Source organism: Pan paniscus, chromosome 8 (assembly GCF_029289425.2).
Source record: "Pan paniscus chromosome 8, NHGRI_mPanPan1-v2.0_pri, whole genome shotgun sequence".
Lineage (NCBI taxonomy): Eukaryota > Metazoa > Chordata > Mammalia > Primates > Hominidae > Pan > Pan paniscus.
In genome coordinates this window covers 38,820,142-38,844,997 of record NC_073257.2, presented here as the reverse complement: position 1 = coordinate 38,844,997, position 24,856 = coordinate 38,820,142, and the positions used below count along the sequence as shown (strand labels likewise).

Below are 24,856 nucleotides of genomic sequence, written 5' to 3'. Positions count from 1 at the left end.
TCATAATCCATTCATCTGGCTTAGCTCAGTTATCTGACTGTACCTCCAGCCTGGCACCTTCTCTTCTTGAAAGGGAGGAGGGACAAAGAGTGCAGTAGAGAGAGAATCATCTAAAGTCTGAAAAAGGCAGTTTATACCAAAGGTCCTCAGGCATTGTTACAAGAAGGAAACAAACAGGTAACCATTGCCAGCTAATCTCACCCAAGGATTCTTTCAGTTTTGTGTCTTTTCTTTTTGTTTTTTCTTAGTTACTTAAAAACGATTCCTCTAGAAAAACTATAACCTTATGATTGTTAAACTAAGAGAAAGACTTTTCTTTTAACCTCTTCAGCATAGATGCTAGAAGCACATGCCCTGGAGTGGGTCTGGCCTCCATAGTGAGTGGCTAGCAAAGGACAGGATGGATTACAGGACATCAGAGGGCATAATTAGGGCCAGTGGGGGCGGAAACAGACAGCTATGACATTATCATTATCTATAAACATTTTGGGCCATAATTTTCATGTCTATCCTATTATTCATTAAAAGGCTAAGGAGAAACTCAGTCATAATTCTTAAGAGTTCTTACCTTTCCTGCATAATGGTGAATTCCAAAACTAAGTTCCATTCTTTTGGGTCTCCAGAAGTATTGTGATTTCAGGTTACCTTCAAATTTTTCTGTAGAAAAATACTGAACTCAAATATCAAGCATGTATGAGATCCTCAAAAAATACTGCGAAAATTATTTACCATAAAAAGGACAATGTACAGTGAACAAAGACAGAAAATTTTACATAGCTAATATATGCAGATTTGGAATAGAATTATACATGGTAAAGTAAAACTCAAGATCATTAATTTCCACCATTACATTACGATTTAGGGCATCAGTCCTCAAGCCATGTCATGCATCAGAGTCACCTCGAGGGTTTTTTTTTTTTTTTTTGAGACAGAGTTTCGCTCTTGTTGCCCAGGCTGGAGTGCAATGGTGCGATCTTGGCTCACTGCAACCTCCACCTCCTGGATTCAAGTGATTCTCCTGCCTCAGCCTCCCAAGTAGCTGGGATTACAGGAGCCCGACACCATGCCTGGCTAATTTTTTATATTTTTAAAGTAGAGACAGGGTTTTGCCATGTTGGCCAGGCTGGTCTCGAACTCCTGACCTCAGGCGATCCACCTGCGTTGGCCTCCCAAAGTGCTTGGATTACAGGTGTGGGCCACTGCACCTGGCTGAGGGTTTATAACACAGGTTGTGGGCCCTAATTGCAGAGTTTCTGACTCAGTAGGTTTGGGGTGGGATCCAAGAATTTGCATTTCTAACAAGTTCTCAGGTGATGCTGATGTTCCTGGGCAGGGGACCACATTTTGAGAACCACTGGTAAGGAGGAAGTAAACTACTTGAGACTGACCAAAGAGGTTTGTAAAACACAGTTTGATGTCAAGCCATGAGACTAAAAATCTGGTGTTTTTGCTCTCTTTTCTACTTGTAGAGCTATAAATTATTATTGATTACATGAGAAATAAAACATGATCTTAAAGGCAGCTGAATTTCTATAACAATTTTACCACCTTCGGAGAACTTATTCTAGAAGGATCATTTGATCTAAAAATCAACTGACTGCTATGAAGTGATTTTCCCCACCACTTTGGGGTCAGTTTATTTTCCATCTAGTATTGTCCAATTCGAGGAGAAATTAAGCCAATCAGTGAGTCAGAAAGAAGGAACATCACAGACCTAATGGTAAGAAAGAGGCTCTGCATGTCACCCAAAGTAAATGACAGAAAGATGTGAATCCACATTTTCTGAAAATATTTCTCATACAGAAAAAATACCTCCTATCATCAGGGAATACAATGTTCTGCGTTTAAAAACATTTTTTTTTCAGATATCTGAAAAATCTAAAGTTTTTTTTTCTTTTTTAATTTAAGGAGTAAGACATTTTCATTTTAACCAGCTTGAATGGTGGTCTTTTAAAATGTATTATACATTTCTCTGCTTTCTCAAACACAAAAATGAATACATTTAATCTTACTTTGATGACTTAGGATTATTATCATGAATATTTATTAATGTACTGTAACTTAGAGGTTATTAAGGTATTTGAAGCGATTTGCCTCTATTAAATAAATGAATAGCACAGAACATCACAGATTAATTTATTTCCTACCTGTTAACTATCTCTTTTCAATTCCAGAGCTGTCCTTTTGCACTGCTCACCAATTTCTAATTTTGGGCTGGAAAATTTCTAAGGTAATCTATAACCTGTGATTCTATGGTTGAGCTTCACCACAAAATAAGGAGAAGTCCAATATTTAAACTTGCTTAATTTATCACTAAATATTTTACCCTATCATAAACATGCACTGGTCCAGGTATTAAATCCAAAGGCTCTTCTTTAAAGTCAAATATGCAGGCTTTGTGACAGCTATTTTCTCCCAGATAATTTAAAGCCATTTAAAAAATCATTCAGAATGACAAGACTCTATTCATAAAACCATGCAGACACACTGGACTGAAAACTCACCTACAAGAGTCTGGTCAGTGGCCTTGGGAAATCTACTTTCTTCATCAAGTAGGGAAAGTAAACCCATTGGCTTTTGCAGAAACATATCTAAGAGGGGCCGGTTATCCTCATATTCAATAACTCTAGCATCCACGTCTTCATTTAGGTATTCATTCTATAATAAAGACAAAACCACTTAAAACTGTGAATAATATATAGCTTGATAGCAATTACCTAAAATTTTACTTTGCATATATTAAAATAAATTGCTCCCTTTGACCTTGCTTTTTTTGTGACGGAGACTCGCTCTGTCGTCCAGGCTGGAGTGTATTGGTGCAATCTAGGCTCACTGCAACCTCTGCCTCCAAGGTTCAAGCAATTCTCCTGCCTCAGCTTCTCGAGTAGCTGGGATTACAGGCACACACCACCATGCCCGGCTAATTTTTGTATTTTTAGTAGAGATGGGGTTTCACCATGTTGGCCAGGCTGGTCTCAAACTCCTGACCTCAAGTGATCCTCCCGCCTCAACCTCCCAAAGTGCTGGGATTACAGGCATGAGCCACCGCGCGCGGCCTGACCTTGCTCTTAAACTGAGATTATCATTTTATTTTTCTCTCCACAGAGCTGCTTGTTCCTTAAAGTCTGAACTGATTATACTCAAGATAGTAATAAAAGAAGCTCTAGTCTCCATACCAGAATTATGGACATCCTAAGTTTTCAAGATGTAGGAAAATATGTTGTTAATGAGAAGTAACAAAATTATGTTCCAGACTTTACAGAATATTTAACTAGATACATCTTAGAGGTATACTTTCCCCACTGAATCTCTCAAGCACAGGTATATAACTTTTCAATCACAATTCCAGACATTTACGTAGTTACAAGACAGCAGAGAGTTATAGAAACAACCAGTGGATTTAGAACCAAGGACACATAGGTTCATCTCTGGGCTCTGCCACTTGCCTAGCCACAAAATCCTTTGGAATTTCCTTACTCTATAAACATCTATTTTCTAATCTATTAAATGGGGGTGACAAACCCCACTTCACAAAGTAAAAACATATGGCATATTAATAATAATTTGCTGTTGAGTATAGTGTAATATAAGATGTGTAAAATAGAAACAATGAACCACAGATAATTACTGTAGGGTTAAGGTACCAGCACAGCATAGGTACCTATGATCTACTTTACAAAAGGGGCATGAAGGCTTGTGCCCAGTTGGCTTCTATGACTCTGCCTTTACACTGTCCCCAGCCCAGTGCTGAAGTCTGTTAGACAGAGTACATGTGTGACCTCTGAACTACGACATGCAGCCATGCTTGCATGTGGGGGAGTCACTGCTTCTCAGGTGATAAGCAACCATTCCTGGGTAAGTGTATGAATCAATCACTGACTCGAGTGGAACACTATATGACATTCCCATGTTTAAATTACAGACCATTTTCATTGTTATTTTAATATATTCTTTAATTAATTGAATACCGAAGGCAAGGCACTATAGTGGATGACAGAGAAGTTTAAAACAAGCTCCTGGCCCTCCACAGAGTTCAAATATAATTTGAAATAATGCGAGTAACATAAGATGGATAGTTATGATGTATAATGTACTACAATAGTAAAGAGAAAGAAAAATTTCTGGGAACATCTGCAATGTAGCCAGTGGCAGGTGGGACATTTTGATAAGCCAGAGCTTTTAGTCACTATGGTAGGGGCCTTATGAAGCTGAAATTTCATTTCAAAGGTGTCACCAGGAAAAATAAATGCATATTTTTAAATAAAATGAAATCTAATGCATAAAAATGAGAAGAATAGATGGTCTAAAAGGTGGAGAACCTGAAAGGCATTTAGCTTATCCAGTATAAGAAAATGAAAACGATGACTTGAAGTTTCACAGCTTTTGTATTTGAAGGTAACCTTGGGAGAAGTGAGTAGACCTAGAATTATTTTACTGTTAGACACATCATGCTCACAGCATATTACAATTTAAATGGCAACTGCAAAGTTGAAAACAGCTTTTGTCTGTTTTATATAGAAAGTACACGAGGTTAAGGTCTAAACTAATGCATTTGTCATTTCTATTTGCCTGTGTCAAAATCCACTGACTGTTTTGTGGCGGGTTACACAGAGCAGAGATGAGTGGCGTGGAAAACAATGGGCTCCCATTCAAGACACTTGTTAGTATTAGGGACTTCAGGCAAACCAAAGAAGAAAAAAACGCTATTACTCAGAATTTATAAAATACTTATAGCAAAATTATAATGCCTAAAATAATTATGTATTATATAGCAGTTATGATCCCAAAATACTTAGTTGTTTTCAAGCATATGGAGAAAGAAAGCTCCTATTTCTTCAGAAAGTCCTCTGCTCTGCCCTGTACATTAAAAATATATTTAGGTACTGGCACAGTGGCACATGCCTGTAATCCCAGCACTTTGAGAGGCTGAGGCAGGCAGATCACGAGGTCAGGAGATCGAGACCATCCTAGCTGTCACAGTGAAACCCCATCTCTACTAAAAATACATAAAATTAGCCGGGCGTGGTGGTGGGCACCTGGAGCCCCAGCTACTCAGGAGACTGAGGCAGGAGAATGGCGTGAACCTGGGAGGCAGAGGTTGTAGTGAGCCGAGATCGCGCCACTGCACTCCAGCCTGGGCGACAGAGTGAGACTCCATCTCATAAAACAAAAAACAAACAAACAAACAAACAAACACATATACATTTAAAGCATAAGGTGAGCAGAGTTACTAACTGTATTAAAGCTGAAGTGTTTAGCTAATGTAATTCCTACTCTCTTCAGACTGTCTGAGTTCCCTTTTGAAAATAGATGAATAATCATTTTATATATATTTTCTTCAGGAAAATCATTAGATTTAGATGTTAGGAAATCCCACACCTGGACAAAGTTGTCCCTTGTTTTTCTTCTTCTTCTTTTTTTTTTTGAGACAGAGTCTCGCTCTGTCACCCAGGATGGAGTACAGTGGTGTCATCTCGGCTCACTGCAACTTCCACCTCCCGGGTTCGAATAATTCTACCTGCTTCAGCCTCCCGAGTAGCTTGGATTACAGGCACCTGCCATCATGCCCAGCTAATTTTTGTATTTTTAGTAGAGACGAGGTTTCACCATATTGGCCAGGCTGGTCTTGAACTCCTGACCTCAGGTGATCCACCTGCCTCAGCCTCCCAAAGTGCTGGGATTACAGGCATGAGCCACCGTGCCCAGCCTCTCCCTTGTTTTTCATTGAATTTTGAGTCTGAGTCATGAAGCAGCACAGTGGCAGGAAAGCCCACAGAAGCTTGGCCTAAACAACCAGCTTAAATATTTAGGGCCAAACGGCCATTCCAGGAGAGATTCAAGATGATTACATTGAGCCCTCAGACTTGCACAGCAGCATGGAAGGGTGGTCACCATGGGCTGAGAGAGGCTGCAAGCGTCCACATGGCTTGTAAATCAGGTGCAAATTTAAGCACAGATTTCTCAGCACAGATGAGTAATACAATGAGGTTCACTTTCATCATTCAGGTCTCACCTCCTCAGAGAGACCTTCCTTCATCTTCCTAATTCAGCAATTTCCCTTCCTTAACTGGTCACTCTCCATGCACTCTACCATGCTCTGGGGTACCGCTTTGTGCATCAAGCTTTTCTGTATTTTCTATTACATCTTAAAACTGATTAGATGATCACATGGTATGAACATTTTACAGGCACCTGAAACGTGTTTGTAGATTGACTTTTTTTTTTTAGACAGTCTGTTGCCCAGGCTGGTGTGCAGCGGCATGATCTCAGCTACCTGCAACCTCTGCCTCCTGGGTTCAAGTGATTGTCCTGCCTTGGCCTCTAGAGTAGCTGGGATTACAGGCGTGCCTGGCTAATTTTTGTATTTTTAGTAGAGTCGGGTCTTGCCATGTTGGCCAGGCTGGTCTCAAATGCCTGACCTCAAATGATTCCCCCACCGCACCCCAACCTTGGCCTCCCAAAGTGCTGGGATTACAGGCATGAGCCACCGTGCCTGGCCATAGATGGATTTTTGAAAGCTTGAAGAAACTGCACTCTAATAATAAACACTTCTAACTTGCTGCATCCTCACCAGCAATGAATATTTTCATTAAAATATTTTTAATCTTTTGGGAGGCTGAGGCGGGCAGATCACCTGAGGTCAGGAGTTCAAGACCAGCCTGACCAACATGGAGAAACCCCATCTCTACTAAAAATACAAAATCAGCTGAGTGTGGTGGCTCATACCTGTAATCCCAGCTACTTGGGAGGCTGAGACAAGAAAATCACTTGAACCCAGGAGGTGGAGGTTGTGGTGAGCCGAGATCATGCCATTCATTGCACTCCAGCCTGGGCAACAAGAATGAAACTCCATCTCAAAAAATATATATATTTTTAATCTATTTTTGATAGGGGAAATGGTAGCCTATTGTATTTGCATTTCTTTGATTATGTATTTAAGAGGATAGATTTGGGGGGAAGTAAAGTAGATACATGCTTAGCACATACTACATACTTAATGTCTGTCAGCTATTATTAGGAGTATTATTGTTTTGAAACCACATAATAAGAAACATGACATGTTTTGGACTCAGAGGCTTCCTTACAGCATCAGTTGTTGTGATGTTGCTGACGATTTGTGAAGCTAGCAATCAGACAGAGTTAAATGAAGGGAAAGGCTCCAGGACTTTCTTGAAAACATCCTTGGTGTCAGGTTGATGTTTGCTCCCTGGTCTCTTTCCCATTTCCTTCTGTGTGTCCTCTTGGTTGTGGGACAACATTCCACAGGAATCCATTCATGAAGCTGGCATTTGAGTGACTTTCCTGGGGAAATCATCCTCTTGAGTTTGATCTCAGTGGACTGACTTCACAAGGGCAGTCACAACATCAGCTATGGTTTCCCTCACCTGCAGGTCTAGACTCCTTCCTTGTCAGCTTGCTCACACTGCTTCTATTGCTCTTGCATTGCCTCTCTGTGGCATATGAAGTAAGACTTCTCTTGCCGTTTCAATAATATGAGTCATTTTGAAGAAAAATGTAAGCCGCAAGCTTGGAAATTTTTCCTTCTATCACCATGATGATGATATTATTATCATAACATAATCTTATCAGAAGGTTCTTGAGATATGACAAGCTACAGTCTTCAAGTGTTCCTTAGAATTTGACTTTTAACAGAATTCTAAAACATTGTTAGAAGTCAGATTTCTAATAATAAAAAATACAGTTGGAAGACCTAAATGAGGTACCATTAGTTGGGAAGATGGACTAGAATAATGGTGAACTATCGGGGGAATATGCCCCCAATATTTCAACGTAGGTTCTTTCTATTTTCCATAAATGTCAGCCGGCTGATAAATAAAGATAAACAGTACAAAGAGAGGAATTTTACAGCTGGGCCACCGGGGGTGACCTCACATATCAGTAGGACCGTGATGCCCACCTGAGCCTTAAAGCCAGCAAGTTTTATTAAGGATTTCAAAAGGGGAGGCAGTGCAAGAACAGGGAGTAGGTCACAAAGATCACATGCTTCAAAGCGCAAAAAGGAGAACAAAGATCACATGCTTCTGAGGAAACAGAACAAGGGCAAAATCAGAAACTCCTGATAAGGGTCCAACAAAGATCACAAGGCAAAGGGTAAAAGCAGAATTACTGATAAGGGTCTATGTTCAGCAGTGCACATATTGTCTTGATAAATATCTTAAACAACAGAAAACAGGGTTTGAGAGCACAGAACCAGTCTGACCCCAAATTTACCAGGGCGGGGTTTTTCCCCACCCTAGTAAGCCTGAGGGTACTGCAGGAGACCAGGGCATATCTCAGTCCTTATCTCAACCACATAGGACAGACATTCCTAGAGCAGCCGTTTATAGACCTCCCCCAGGAATGAATTCCTTTCCCAGAGTATTAATCCTTGCTAGGAAAAGAATTTAGTGATGTCTTCCTTACTTGCATGTCCATTTATAGGCTCTCTGCAAGAAGAAAAATATGGCTCTTTTTGCCCGACCCTGCAGGCAGTCAGACCTTATGGTTGTCTTCCCTTGTTCCCTAAAATCGCTGTTATTCTGTTCTTTTTCAAGGTGCACTGATTTCATATTGTTCAAACACACGCTTTACAATCAATTTGTACAGTCAACACAATTATCACAGTGGTCCTGAGGTGACACACATCCTCAGCTTACAAAGATAACAAGATTAGGAGATTAAAGTAAGACAGGCATAAGAAATTATGAAAGTGTTATTTGGGAACTAGTAAATGTCTGTGAAATCTTCACAATTTATGTTCCTCTGCCGCAGCTCCAGCTTGTCCCTCCATTCGGGGTCCCTGACTTCCCGCAACAGTGAACTATTTCAAATCTTTGTTTCCTTAGTTGAAGTTCTGAAATTACCCATGTCTGGAATAATTTAAAATATAGAATAACCTACATTTCTAGTTCACAAATAACTTTAGGATTCAGAAATGAATATTTATTGCCCTTCTATGTAGTACCTAAATCTTTAAGAATCAACAATAATTTTATTTTTTATATAGTCTCATCACCTACATTAGTACACACCAGACCAATCAACCTGTACTTACTGGGTCTTTTTTTTTTTTTTTGAGACAGAGTCTTGCTCTGTGGCCCAGGCTGGAGTGCAGTGGCATGAACTCTGCTCACTGCAAACTCTGCCTCCTGGGTTCAAGCAATTCTCATGCCTCAGCCTCCTGAGTAGCTGGGTACAGGCGCATGCCACCATGCCCCACTAATTTTTGTATTTTTATTACAGATGGAGTTTCACCATGTTGGCCAGGCTGGTCTCAAACTCCCGGCCTCAAGTGATCCTGCTGACCTTGGCCTCCCAAAGTGCTGGCATTACAGGTGTGAGCCACCATGCCCAGCCAATCTGTACTTAGTGTGTTTTTATTTCTTAGCACCAATCCAGATAGCAGTAGATGAACACTGCCTAAGTAGGCTGACTACATCCTCAAGTAAAAAATAGACAGGTTCTAGAACAGTCTTCTCCCCACTCCCTCTGACACACTACCTCATCATTTTACTATAGGAGAACACTCTCTACTACCTTCTGACAATTTTATCCAAGCCCAAAGTTTTAAAAAGATTCTTCCAAAGTCACCAATTGAAGTGATTTGAGGACTTTGGCTCGTGACATCTTTCTTTTATAAAAGGCTGGTATATGCAGTGACAGGGAACACTTAGTTTTTTCACAGAACTTACACCTGGGGAACAATGTCATAGCCTTCTCTGATAGGCAAGTTCACCATTTGACACTGCTCCACAGTTGTAGATATTTCAGAATGGGGAAATGTTAATAGCTGGTATATATGACCCTCAATATTCTCCTGTGTTTCTTGTTTTCAAGTCATAAATCAGTATCTCTTATTTTTATAAGTTTAGTCCACTTTTTTATGGTCCTACCCATTTTAGGTCATGGAAGGAAGAATGAGATTTATATCATGAGATGGCACTGGCAATTCACCTGGGTTTGTGATGCTGTCTTTGTACAGATCACTGGAGAGGATGTGATATACTCAAATTCCAGAAATGTTCGAGGAGTGCCTACTCTGTGTGTGGTTAGGGGTAGATGGGGCTGGGGAAGGTAGAATTTAAAGATCAGAAAGATAGAGTTTCTGTTCTTTTTTTTTTTTTTTTTTTTTTTTTGAGACGGAGTTTTGCTCTTTCACCCAGGCTGGAGTGAAGTGGACCCAATCTCAGCTCACTGCAACCTCTGGCCCCCGGGTTCAAGCGATTCTTCTGCCTCAGCCTCCCGAGTAGCTGGGATTCTAGACACCCACCACCATGCCCGCTAATTTTTGTATTTTTAGTAGAGATGAGGTGTCGCCATGTTGGCCAGGCTGGTCTCAAACTCCTGACCTCAGGTGATTCAGCCTCCCAAAGTGCTGGGATTACAAGCGTGAGCCACTGCGCCTGGTCGAGTTTCTGTTCTTTAGGACATGGCAAAGATGCTCTCTGCCTTTCCATTCCAACCCTAAAATCGTGTCTGAGATTTCTTTGCTTGTGGCTGTATTCTCCTTTTCAGTTGTTCCACCTTCTAGTTCTAGTTCCTTCCTGTGAGGGGTCTCCAGCTGTCACAACCCTTGCCAACCTCTGCTGCCAGCCTAAGTGCTCCCTGGGATTTCCTGCCTTCTTTTATCCTGCCTCATGTTGATTCTCCTCGGCTTTTCATGTTAAGACTGACCTACGCTTCTTTTCTTTCCTTCTTTCTAATCCAATAGAAATAATCTAATAATTAATTAATAATTTATATTTATGAATTAATAATAACCTAATAATTAGTAATCTAATAGATTATTCTAATAAAGTAATATCCTATGAAGAAGAAAAAGGTGCTCTTATCTATTTAGAAAGAAAGAAGGAAAGAGCACCTTTTTCTTCTGCACAGGAGATTACTTTACTAGATCCCTGGTCTTTGCTTACTTGTTTGTTCATGAGGAAAACCATGGATAGCTGTCAGAAGCCCTTTACTCTGGTCCTGGTTTCATTTCACTGTCCTATAACCTTGGGCAAATCACAGTTGAGGAGAGGGAGTCATTTTAATCAATGAAATATAGATAACCTATTTAGGTTTCTTCTAATATGTCAGAATGCACAACTTCTTGGATATGTTATAAAACTCAATGAATAAATGTGGTTAAGACTGTGGACAGAAGGTTTGCAACAGGAAAGAAGCTACATAGACACATATAGTCCCTGAAGTCTGTATTTTAGTGAAAGAACTCTTACTCACCCCTGCTCAAATGAGTGTGCCTATTCACGAAAACAATGCCCAGGGTAGAGAGAAACCATTGAGAAGAAGTTGCTTATTCTAACCATTGACAAAAATCCTCCTTTATCAAACAGAAAGATTTTGAAGGTTGAAAATCTAAGATTTCTTTAAGGGTGCTACCATAACTCAGGATGAACTGAGTATGTTTTATGTTTATTACAGTGAAAAAAAAACTTTTGCCACTTTTCATTTTGAAATAAAACTTACAGAAAATTTCAAGAATAGTAAAAAGAACTCCCGTGTACCCTTTACATGGTGTTTATTCCACAATTGTTAAGCTTCATCATGTTTGATTTTTCATTCTCTCTTTCTATATACACATATTTTAATAATACTTTAATGAAATAACTTTTTTAAATTCTAAAAAATGGTGATAATACTTGTCCTGTAAAAACATGAACTCTTGTTATGAAATAAGATTTATGATTTGAAATCTATTTCTTCCTGTATTTTCTATTTGAAGCTGATATTGATGATCCTGTTAGTTTTTATGTTAATGTTAATAGCAAGTCACAGAGAATGCTGGCCATCATTAACTTGAGATGACACAAGTCATTAATTCAGAATATGACAAATAACCTAATGAGAAAGTATTTTGGATAATTCCTAATAAAATATTCATGTTTTATTTTACATACATTTTATTACAATTTGAAGAGATGAGCTTTAGAATATTTCTCCCTACAGCAGCTTCCTTATTCAGAAAAAAATATATATACTAATGCATGCTAAGATGAAAATTCCAATTTAGTCACTTTTTGGATATGATGCCTGTTTCTCAAAACTATTTAAGAGACATAAAGGAGTTTACAAATTTATATTCTATTAATAGGTATCAGCTTAGAATAAGGAGGCATTTGGATTAGAAATTCAGAAATACAGTGTTCTGTATATCAGGATCTCTTTCACCTTAAACTATTTTTCCATTACTGCCATGTTTAAATCTTTACCAAAAAATTGTATTTTGGTTTGTCAATAGTATGCTGTAACCTCACATGTAGAAAACAACAGTACTATCATATGGATCTAGACTTCTAACTATGTATTTCACTGAGAATTACTTTTTATCAAAACTTCTGAAAATTTAGCCAGGTATGGTGGTACAGGCCAGTGGCCCCAACTACTCAGGAGGCTGAGGTAGGAGGATGACTTGAACTCAGGAGTTCGATGCTACAGTGAGTCTTGATTGTGCCACTGCACTCTAGTTTGGGCAGCAGGGCAAGACCCCAACTCAGAAAAGAAAAAAAAAACTTTTAAATTTAAGAATATCATTAAATTATCAAAATAAGTAACACAAATCCCCACATCACATTAAGGGTGTCGACCAAGCTTCACCAATGAAAGAGAAACAGACTAAGTGTGCTACGCAGCTGCCTAGCAGGGATGAGGAACACAGAGCCTGAGAGTCCGTCCGCGAAGCCAGAGGGAGAGAAGAGCAACAGGTCCACAGCCCAGAGCTGCTGCAAGGGCCCCGAAACACCTCCAACCAACCAACCACGTGGACATCAGCTGCCATCTTCAGTGTGTGAAACATTTAAGGAATATTTAATAACCTAACACTTGGTCAAGCACTTAAAAAGGAAGATTTGTTGTATTAAGGGCTTCTCAAATGTATTTGGCTGCTTTGACACTTAAAGGAAATGCTTATCACTTGGAGAGCTAAAATGGGACAAATGTTACCATTTGCACACATATGACTTAATAGGGAAGAAAGTTGAACTTAAAATAATAATTCACACTTTTGAGCAAAACAATGTGAAGACACTGATAAGGGGGTTATTTTTAATCATCCACACATTTTTAAAAATCAGATGACTGGTTTTTACTTTATAATGTAAAAAGTTTTGAAAATGTAGGTATTTTATATTAAGTGAATTTTTATTCTTTGTAATTGCCACAAATTATGTGTTGGAGCCCACATTTAAAATCTCAAACACTGTAAACTTTAGAATGTGAGCAGCTGGAGATGAGAGTCATACACATTACTTTCTGCAAGAGAAGCTAGAGCCATAATTGCAGTTATTGTTTCCATTATGTGCTGTAAATAGTAATAGTTTCCTGCTTCTAAAACGACTTCTGACATTCAGTTCCAAACCCATAGATGCATGTCTAAATGATGTGTGTAAAAGCTCATCCTTCTACAGAAATAAATAGTAATAGCTCATTTAAAAAAAAAAACTTTAGTTCAGTTAACAGTCAGATGTGCTGCTCTAATGGATGAAGAAAGCTTATCCAAAATACAAATAGGCACACATAAATAAGTGGAGTGAATCTTCAGGATTCTAGATCAATACGCTGTAGAATCATACACATGTTCTAGGTGCTCACTGGCCCTTAAGAACAGTGGCATTTGTTCCAATTCAAAGTCATGCCCAGGATTGACCAGTCCTTGGTATGTACTCCCCTTGATTTGAAGTATAAACTTCTAGGGAGCAGGGATCATTTCTTTTGTATGTTCTATACCACAATGATGATACCACAGTGCAAAATTAAGACAAAGGACAAAAACCACCACTACAGCAGCTGCATGAGAACACTTTTGACAAGGTATGTACATTTCTCATGTGGGATTCTAATATGAGATAGGTGATTCCAGAGAACTTCAGTCGTTATATCACAGTTTGATTACTGTTAAGCTCCCTTTCCGACGGAAGAAAACCACAAAACAAACAAACAAAACCAACACCTTGGCTACATATTTATCGTGGAAATTCAGCATGAGGGCTATTGTGAAAAAAACACTTCCTTTCTTGGCAATGGAATACTGCCATTTGAGCTGCAAACTAAAAGCCTCTCAGAAAATGGAAGTTGACAGTGTATGACACAATAATGGTGTACGAATGTAATAGCGAAGGCTGAAATATGAATACTATATTTGTGGAATTGATACAATTGAGAGTAAATTATATACTTTTTGGCTGAAACTCATTTAGAAGGAGTTGAGTCTTAAATTTTAAAATAATTACGACTATACCTCTTGGCTGATCATCCTCTATTTGCAGGGTGGGGACACAGATTACCATCTAATTTTCAAACTATTGTTTTGAGATACAAATAGTATCTTTAGATTTCATTAAAATAAATATACATAAAATTATTCTCCCAGTGCCGGGAAACTGTAAAAGCTTCAAATACTATAAAATATCAAACTCCAGGAAAATTTTAGCAGCTACATATTTTACACATAGAAAAATAATGCTTCTATACACAAGCTCTCTTAACATTCTAAATATCTAGATAATAAGGAAAATAAAGGGATACAAAGTGGATGCTCCAGGTTGTTACTAAGAGATTCTGAGGCATATAGTAACTGTCCATGGGAAAGCAGGCTATAAGAGAAAGGAGGTATAGCTGCCAGTGAGTGCATAATAGAGATTCCTGGATTTAGGAAAATGTTTCAAAGGTAATGCAAACAGGTGGAAACAATTCCAAGAAACATAAAACTATCTACTCTGCATGCTATAGATTGGGTCACCATCATAAATTCTTTCACAAAAAATGTTTTACTGTAGTTTCTTGATCTTTTTTTAATGGAAGGCAATGGGAAAATGATATTATGATATTCAAAATACCATTGTAAACAGCTTTGCTGGAGTGTCCCACTGTCTATTACAAATACACTGAAATTGGACTAAATAGGAAAATACTTTCAGCAGACTGTTTTTTATGTTCCAGTGTTGTACAACTGTCAATAAAAATAATGTTTATTGGTTTAAGCAGGAACAGAGGTGTTTCATCTGTAAAGGTGCTGCCCAAGGCTTGTGCCGAGATCTGGCCGGATCATTTGTAAGTCTCATGAAAGTAAGAACACTATTTCTTTCTGAAATAATAGGCAATAATGGCTCTATTAAACTAAGGAGCTCTCAGTTAGGTCAAATCTGTAATTATATTCGACCAAAAAATGTAGACCAAGACTTTAATTCAAGATTTAATAGCAGTTTCTCATTTACAGAAATTAGTGTAAGTGTGCTCTTTGTCTGTGATAGCTACATACAATTAGTTAGCTTTTCTCAGTTACATTTTCAGCATTCACCTGGGAGTTAGAAAGAAAAAACAAGTACACTCACGTGTTAAAATCAAGAGAGTCATTGACTAATTCTGTATCTTCTGGATAACACATTCAGCAATCTGATCATACCCAACTGCCAATGTCTGGTTCATAAGATTATGAAGCAGAAATTCCTAGATAGTTATTCTAGGAAGGCACCTGAAAGGACTGGAAATTGTTTTAATTCCTCAAAATGCTTTGTATAATCCTGGATTCTAGTTGAATGTTTTATTTTGTTGGGGGAAATTTTGAGTTGTTTTATTTCAAAATCCTCTCAAGGGTATCTTAAAGGGCTTTATAGAATAATTTTTGTAACAAGCCCTTAGACAAAAGAATTAAGAGCATTGGGATCATGAATGAAATTCAAGGCCAGCAATCAAAGCAACTTATAGGCCAGGATTGGTGGCTCACGCCTGTAATCCCAGAACTTTGGGAGGCCGAGACAGGCAGATTGCTGAGCTTGAGCCCAGGATTTCAAGACCACCCTGGCCAAAACGGTGAAACCCCATTTCCATGAAAAAATGCAAAAATTAGCCAGGTGTGGTGGTGCACGCCTGTGGTCCCAGCTACTTGGGAGGCTGAGGCAGAAGGATTGCTTGAGCCTGGGAGGCTCAGGCTGCAGTCAGCCAACACCACCCCACTGCACTACAGCCTGGGTGACAGAGTGAGACTCTGTTTCAAAAAAAAAAAGCAATTTGTAAACTAACATTTTATAAACAGTGAAAAGCAATAATTATTGAAATATCTGTACCTTGGTTAAGGCTAAAACCAGAGTCTACCCAACCACCAAAAGAACAACAGAGATCTACCAATGCAAGTCACTAATTCATCACATGAGCAATGCATGGGGATGCACCTGGTCCCATAAAGTTAGCAATTCTGATAGATCATATCAAAAAGTTCAAACCAAAAATTTTTTACTTGTTTTGGTCTCTGGTTCAAATGGATGCTGTGAGTATTGTGAAGCATTAAAGCAACGCAACATTACTTATTGAACACTTGCTACGTGTCAGCCTCTAAAAAGACAAAAAGAATTAAGACACAATATATGATCTAAAGGAGATGCCTAGTGAGAAAGACAAAAATGAACTAATGACTGATGAGATGAGGAAGGGCCATTCCAGGGGAGTTGGGGAGGTCACAGCCAGATACGCCTCAAAGTACCAGATGGGGAAGGAAGAAACGCAATGCAGTGAGTGCTGAACATGCTTTCAAGGAGCTTGGCTGTGAGGGGAAAAGAGAGGACCATGCTACAGAGATAAGCAGAATGGAAAAGGGCTTTGCTTTTTATTCTGTTTGCTTTTAAGATTTTAAAGATATTTCTTCGCATATCTAGGCTATGGGAGGGCACTGACAGAGAGGAGCAGAGGAGACAAGAAGAGGAAGAGAGGGAGAGGGAATGAATATTTGATGGAACATCCTGGGATAGATGAAAAAGAGCTGAACAACTAGATAAGGTCTTAAATTTATGTCTTCTTTTGGCTTAAGAAATGTCAAAATCGAAATGTTTTATTTTGTGACCACTGTTTTCAAAATGTAATTCCAAAATAAACTCTTAAGAAGCCTAAATATTTTGAATAAAATGAAGTTCATGTACCTCTAATTTAAATGCAAAACAATATAATATTACTTGAAGGAGACAAATGACATACTGGATGATATTAAATATGACTCCTTTAGATTTAATAAAATAATTTAAGTATTCTTAGTATTACAGTACATCAAATGTGATTTAAGTCTGATTTTTCTCTAAGGAGGAATATTTTTTGAAGCTGATTCATAAATTACACATTGTACCCTGACAAAATGATCATTTCATGGCATTTGCATCAAACCCATTATCTTATATTCTGTTGCCTAGCTACTGGAATTCTGAAGTTTAATGGCTTTTAGCTGGATATTGAAATTTCAAAAGGAATTTCAGCTATGTAGTCTACAGAAAGAAAAACTGTTGGACGCATCTGTCTACTTAAATTTTCAAAGGAAATATCTTCGTTTACAAAGGCTCAGAATTCTAAGTTTTGGAGAAGAGTGTACCGATTTTCAATGGAGGACATTTAACATCACATATCAGTCACACTAAATTCACACCAGTTTTTTTGTTTTTGTTTGTTTTTACTATGGACGTGGAGATAATAAAAATCTTTTCTTTGTCTTTCTAAAATGTTTAAGGCATTAAATCTATGGTTAAGGTCCTGCTTCATTTGTACAAGTCTGCCTATAATACATGCATGCATGCATATTTATAGTAAGTACTTAGACTTACCTGTTCCCATGCAAACACATGTTGATTATAATAATACTGAATTTGTTCATTTGCAATGTTAATGCACAGCTGCTCGAAGGAATTTTTTTTGAAATTTTCAAAGCCAAATATATCAAGAATGCCAATGCTCAGCTCATCACCATTCCCACTAGAAGAATTGAAGAGGCATTATTTTGAGTTATTTCCTGAAGAGGTAATGTAAAACAGGGAATCTTAGAGTTACCATTTGTGACTGAGCTAAGAAACTACTATAAGAACATACACTTAGAGTGAAACTTTCTTAACTGAAATAGCTTCTCTCTGTAGCACATAAAGATAATGGCAGATATTGATTTTTATATGAAAATGGAACAATATTTTCCTTGAACTACAGAAACCACTCTGATACTTTTATACACTGAAACAAAAGAAACTTTTTCTTCTCCTAAGAACAAAGTCATAGGCTTGAGTGAGTCAGGAATTACAAGAACAACTTGGGTAGCAATTAGAACACAGCAAAAACATATTCAATAAAAACTCTCCCAGGAAAGCAAAAATTCTGTTAAAAAGTATAGTCTTTCATTTTAGGAGAACAATTTTGAAAATCTTACTAAAAAGATCTTAATTATTTTAAAGAATTGTTATTTGTTTTTGGATCATTTGCTTATATAATTTTTTAATATAGAACAAATGGCAAACTGGAGAAATACAAATACATAGGGATTTATTTTTACATTTAAATACTTTAAAATACAATTAAATTTTATTTTACAATTAAGTATTTCAAATACTTTTTTTTTACTATTGGTCAAAGGGTTTACTCCTCCCCAAAGAAATATATACATTGTAGAGTTATTTTGATGTGAATTATAAAAAGAAAGTACAAAAGCTTCTTTTTGTGTTCATCATTTAGGTGTTCCAGGGTTACACTTAGTATTATGTAAGGAAGTGATTTGGAAATGACAGTCAGCAACTGCACACTGTGACCTGAAGGATCCGCTCTACATTTGGAGGAAGCAACTGAATTCAAAATCCAGGCTGTAGAATACTTTAAATATGTGCTGGGATGGACAAAAGGAAAGCTATTTGAGTATTTCTGAAAGTTCTTATTTTGAATAATAATTCTGTATTATTGTATGAGGCAAGATGTCTAGTTAAAACTTATGCTGGTTTAGTCAAGATTATTATCCTTTTACAATCTCTTTGCCCCACAGGATCCCACAGAGATAAATATTTAACTCATTGCATAAAAAAGTGTTAGAAGCAGGAGGGACCTTACAAATAATCTAGTTCAGAGATTCTTTAAGATCTATTAATGGCTTTCAAGAGGAATGGAATCATAAGCGTGCAATATTTTCGTGGGCATATAGAAATATATCTATTTTTTAAGTGAAGGAAATAGGCAGTTTTCAAGACGTTCTTAAAAGGCTCCAAGATACACCCCAACAACTAAGACCACTAACTTGTCATTCAATGCCCCTATTTAACAGTTGAGGAGGGAAAGACCCAGACAAATGCAGTAAGTTGCCCAGTGTCCCATAACGAGTTAGTGGCAAAGCCCAGCATACAACATATACCGTTTAAAATCTTAGTGTACAGCTTAACAAAGTTGAACTAAATTATTTCAGTTGGTCTCCCTTTAGCTTTTAGACTTTCGGTAAAAAATTTTAAAATCTAAGATTTGGATGGTTTTCATTGGTGAATGGAAAGGAAAGTTGCCATTTAGTATATTTAGTATATGTACATTTAGTACATAGGCTACAGTGGATATAGTAGATCCCCCTTCTGGGTAGGTATCATTTAGTGCCAAACATGCAGATGATAATTAACAAAATGAGGCCAAATCTCTAAATATCTTGCCATCTTGCCTACATTTTCTGGAATATACAGATAATAAAAATCCCTGAATATTTTCCATTTTCATATGAATGCTTGACATAATATAGATGACCGTACCAGAACATACAACCATTTTGACCATTACATTGTAATGGGAAAATGGTATAGATAGTACCCAGGAGGTACACAAGCAATTTTGAGAGACACAAAGTTAAGAACATGGAGAAATAATGGATAAGGTCTTAGACAGTTTGACTATACATAGTATAATGGTGTGGTATGTATTTTAGTGAAAAAAAAATAATGAATTGCATACTTGAAATGTGTATAAATGGTCTTTTATGCTTAATAAGCAAGTGTGAATGAGGTGATCTTATGGTAGGCATCCATCTTGCTTTTCCACATGCAAAATTCTAAAGATTATACCATTTATCACAGAACAAAGCTTTAGATGGAAGGACTTGTGTCCATGTATAAGCCCTGCCTATAGAGAGCACTGAGTCAGTCGTGGCTGTAATTATCTTTAAGAAGGAAGGATCTAGACTTACAGTCAGATAACAATGCTTACATCATGGCTCTGCCATTTACTATTACCTACATTTATCTAGTGCATTTCTGAACCAAATTTCATTGGAGTTACAGTGAGGCTGTAATGGCATTACAGTGAGAGTTAAAATATGAAAATAAAGTTTTCCTTTATCTTCAAAGTTTAAACCTTCAAAATAAAAACAAAGGACTGCTGAGCTGACATTTTATACAAGCATAAAATGGTATATGCTTCATGGTACAACTTCTAATTTAAAAAACCTATTAGTTCATAGTAAGATATCACATTTTAAGAATTCACTTTCTATTGTGTTATTTATGTTGCTACAGGTTTTATGTTGCAGCAACTTAAAAATTTTATAGTTAAGTGGCATTATTAGGTGGAACTATTAGGACGTGAAGCTTATCTACTAAATTATCATTTTAATAGTTTAATTATATCGATTATAGAAACATCTTGAAAGAGATCTATACAAAACAATCAATTAGAAAGTAGACTTACATCACCTGACATTTGGGAAAAAAATGTTTCTGTAAAAATTTTTACCTTGGTGATGAGTCATGCTTCAACAAACTGTTAATGCAATTGACTATCCAACTAAAAAGACGTCCATATAAAGTTTTAGCCATGGCATCCCTGACATCGGTAGCTTTTTCTACAGTATTGGGTCGTATAATTGTTTCTCCTCTAGTGACCACACAGTGGGAGGTGAGAGCTTCTTGTAGCTCATCTGCCCGAATGCAAAGCAAAGAAGCACCTGAAAAACAAACAGATGCATTGTTAGAAGAAATTATGGCAATGAGGTCACTCCCCAAAAATGAAAATGTCTTAATCTGCCTTCTTCAAATGACATGAATTAAATGTGTGGAGATTATGTAATGTAAAAATATGATACTATCCAACATGAGTCCTATATCTCTTCTTGATCATTTTTCTCAACTTTTCTCAGCTGGTTAAACTTAGGCTACTGCATATTATAACACAACCCAAATCACACTGGCTGGCAGAGTAATACAGCTACATAAGCGAGTGGTTGTTTATGTGATGTCAAATATAGTTTCACTAAATTATGCTAAATAATTTTAAAACATAATGAATAGATTTGGCATAATTTGGATACCATTATTATATACACATTTTCAAAATGTAGAAATTAACTGGAACAGGTTACTTAGACTTCAGGGGTATACCTCAATAAATGTATTTCAAGTACCTTCTGCAATACATAACAGAAAGAGCACAAACTTATCTTGACATTCATGTACTTATACTTGACATTCATGGACTTATACTTGACATTCATGTACATATTATCCTAATTTTTAGTTTCATACTCAATTACTAAATTTTGTTAAAACTGGATGTTTAAACAAACATTTATTTGGCATTTAATGTTGATTACATTTCATGGGGAATTTAAAATTAATAATACTTTAATTCCGTGAACAAAACTCATTTTTGAATATAATAAACATCTTTAACCAAAACTATTACATGACAGATTGGCTAATTTTTCAAATCTGTTGTTCTCCTTTTAAAATATTTTGAACATTTTAAATTTACTTTTAGCACTTGTGACAAGATGTTTCTTGGTTATATGGCTAAGATTGTTAAACCCTATATTTTTTCATATCGTGGAAGTACGATAGGATCATTGCAGAAATTTTACCTTCTAAGTTAACATTCTGCATTTCTTTCCTTCTAGGCATATTTACTACCATTAGTCTGCACAAACATTTTATCTCATATAACATCTTACGCATTTCCCATTTTGTTCAATATTGTCTGTAAATATGCTTTAATTTGCTGCATAATATTCTGACAAATATAATATATCAATAATTTTTAAAAATGCCAGGATAAATATTTTAAGCATAAATCTGTGTTTATATTTTGTACTATTTTCTTAGCATAGGTTGCCTAAATTCAGCAATTTTTCAAAATACGTAAATACGTAAAAGGTTTTTTTTTTTTTTTTTGAGACAAAGTCTCGCTCTGTCATCCAAGCTGGTGTGCTACAGCACAATTATGGCTCACTGCAGCCTCAACCTCCTGGGCTCAAGAGATCCTCCTACTTCAGCCTCCCATGCAGCTGGGACCACAGGTGCGTGACAACCTGCCTGGCTAATTATTATTATTATTATTATTTGGTAGAGATAGTGTTTCACCATGTTGCCCAGGCTGGCCTTGAACTCCTGGGATCAAGAAAGGTTTTTTTTGTTTGTTTGTTTTTTGTTTTTTGTTTTAGATGGAGTCTTGCTCTGTCACCCAGGCTGGAGTATAGTGGCGCGATCTCGGCTCACTGCAAGCTCTGCCTCCTGGGTTCACGCCATTCTCCTGCCTCAGCCTCCCAAGTAGGTGGGACTACAGGTGCCCGCCACCACGCCTGGCTATTTTTTTGTATTTTCAGTAGAGACGGGGTTTCACTGTGTTAGCCAGGATGATCTCGATCTGCTGACCTCGTGATCTGCCCGTCTTGGCCTCCCAAAGTGCTGGGATTACAGGCGTGAGCCACTGGGCCTGGCTGAAAGTTTTTTGATATATACTATTTAACTGCTCTTCAAAAACTCTGAACCAATTACACTCCTCTCAGCCAAATAAAACACCAATAACATCAATTCAATTTCATGGACATCACGGACTATCATTTTTCTAAAATAGCCAATTTGATAGGAGAAAATGTTTTCTATTTATTTGTAATTGATTCCTAGTGAAGCTGAATACTTTTTTCTTCCATGTTTTTATTGGTAACTTTTGTTTCTTAGTTTGAAAATTGCAATATTTTCATTGATATGTTCATCCTTTCCTGATCAATTTATATGAGCCTCCTCATAGCTTAAAGAAACGCTTTGATACATATGTTGCAAATATTTTCCCTCAGTTTCGTTTGTACTGCAATTTTATTTATGTTTGCTTTTTTTAGTATAAAAGTTTTAATTTTTATGTAGTCAAATATCCACTTTTTAAAGAAAATAATTTGTGCTTTTGATTTTCTACACATAAACTTCAAGTCCTTTCTCCCCTCAATATTATATAAATCAATTCCAGTCTCTCTTATGATTTTTTTGCATTTAAATTTATGTGTGTTTGGAATTCATTCTGATATACAGTATATAAGAATGATTCAAATTCCTCCTCCCCAAAATGGTTAGCCAGTTCCCTACAATACTGATTCCCTAGTGATTTGTGATGCCATTTTTGGTAATATACTTTGGATCTGTTTCTGAACAGTGTCTCCCACTGATCTGTATGTCTATTTCTGTTCCTACATTGTTTATTTATTTGACATACATTTATTGTCTACTACATGCTAGGCATTTTACCTGGGGATAAATTGCTAAGCACAATACTTTCTAAAACAAAGCACTAGTCTTGACTATCTTTATCCAGCAAGAATGGGAAACCAGTAAGAAATTTAAGCAGGAAGAGAAAAGGAGAAGGAGGAGAAGGAGAAGGAGGGGGAGAGGGAGGTGATGGAGAGGGAAAGGGGGAGACTGAGAGAGCCCACTGATAGATGGGTTATGTGGTTTCTGAAAGAATTGTGGAGAATGACCTGGGAAAAATCAATTCTTGATGTGAAATGAACAACTGGGAGGTCACTTAGTTCAGGTGAGAGGTGATGTTGTTTTTGATGAGAATGGTGACGATGATAAAGAGAAGTGGTCAGATTTGAGAGATATTTATGGGACAAAATGGTCAGAACTGGTGCTTAATTGAAACAAGGCTCTTGTAAAACCATATGGAAATGCAGCCTTGGTTTGGACATAATTCCTTATAACTTTCAATTAGAAATCATTTTAATGTAAATTAATAAAGTTTCTACTTTCCATGAGTGGTTATTCCAGAAAGTATGTTAATTTTAATGATATTCATATTAATATCAACATTTTGTAACTTATATGACTGTCTTCTGTTATGCAGAAATAGGTTCTCAATCATCAAAATCATTTTTTAGTATGGTTGTTTCTAGGTATACTCTTATCTACAACCTATCTCTATTGCAACTCATTCCATTGGCTGCTGCTAGCTCTTCTGAATATGATCAGATGTGAGATTTACATCTTATCAATGGAGTTGTAGGGTTATTCCTTCTACTTCTGATAAGTTAATATCATACATGCCAATTAAAAATTTTTATATAAGGAAAATTAGAACATGTTTCCTTGAGGTTTCCAGGCACATGCCGGTCACTACATGCCAATTCCATACACTTGTGCTACTGTATTATCACACTGGCTCCAGAGACACAGTGGGATAGCATTTATAGGGATGTTGGGGACAGGTCCAGACCAGGATAATCTGGCACTTAGCCCCCTAAAACTACCCCATCTCACTCTGTTCCTAAGCGTAAATCAGGAAAAAGTATATAAATAAAAATTTGTATCATGATTCTCCATTTTGTGTGTGTGTGTGTTTTGAGACAGAGTCTTGCTCCGTCATCCAGGCTGGAGTGCAGTGGCACGATCTCGGCTCACTGCAACCTCTGCCTCCTGGGTTCAAGCAATTCTCCTGCCTCAGCCTCCTCGAGTAGCTGAGACTACAGGCATGTACCACCATGCTTGGCTAAGTTTTGTATTTTTAGTAGAGACAGGGTTTCACCATGTTGGCCAAGCTGGTCTCAAACTCCTGACCTCAGGTGATCCACCAGCTTCGGCCTCCCAAAGTACTGGGATTAGAGGTGTGAGCTTTTGGACCAGGAGTGATTCTCCATTTGTTATTATTAATGAAACAGCAAATAGGTAATTATGAAAGCATGTGCCAATATTAAAAATAAAATAACAGGGCATACTAGGCAACACTAAATAGAAAAAAGCTGTGCTGTTGAAGATATTAATGGAAAACCTTAAATTACTGGAAATAATTTATCAAACTCTACTACAGATTTGAAGCAAATACTATGACATGCTTCTCTTGT

At 37.2% G+C, this 24,856-nt stretch overlaps 1 protein-coding gene across 14 annotated transcripts in view; it reads right to left on the bottom strand.

Moving 5' to 3' along the window:
- Positions 1-24,856, bottom strand: part of MYO3A (myosin IIIA) — a 285,436-nt gene that overhangs the window by 66,870 nt on the left and 193,710 nt on the right. For all 14 annotated transcript variants that reach the window (XR_612315.3, XM_008974870.3, XM_003821407.4 and 11 more), the window contains 4 exons: positions 20,488-20,698; positions 17,577-17,724; positions 2,505-2,658; positions 569-657 (listed from right to left, as the gene is read on the bottom strand). Coding sequence is in view for 13 of the 14 variants with exons in the window: in XM_008974870.3 (XP_008973118.1) it covers positions 569-657; positions 2,505-2,658; positions 17,577-17,724; positions 20,488-20,698 (602 nt within the window). In the remaining variant the exon portion in view is untranslated. The remainder of the gene's footprint in view (positions 1-568; positions 658-2,504; positions 2,659-17,576; positions 17,725-20,487; positions 20,699-24,856) is intronic.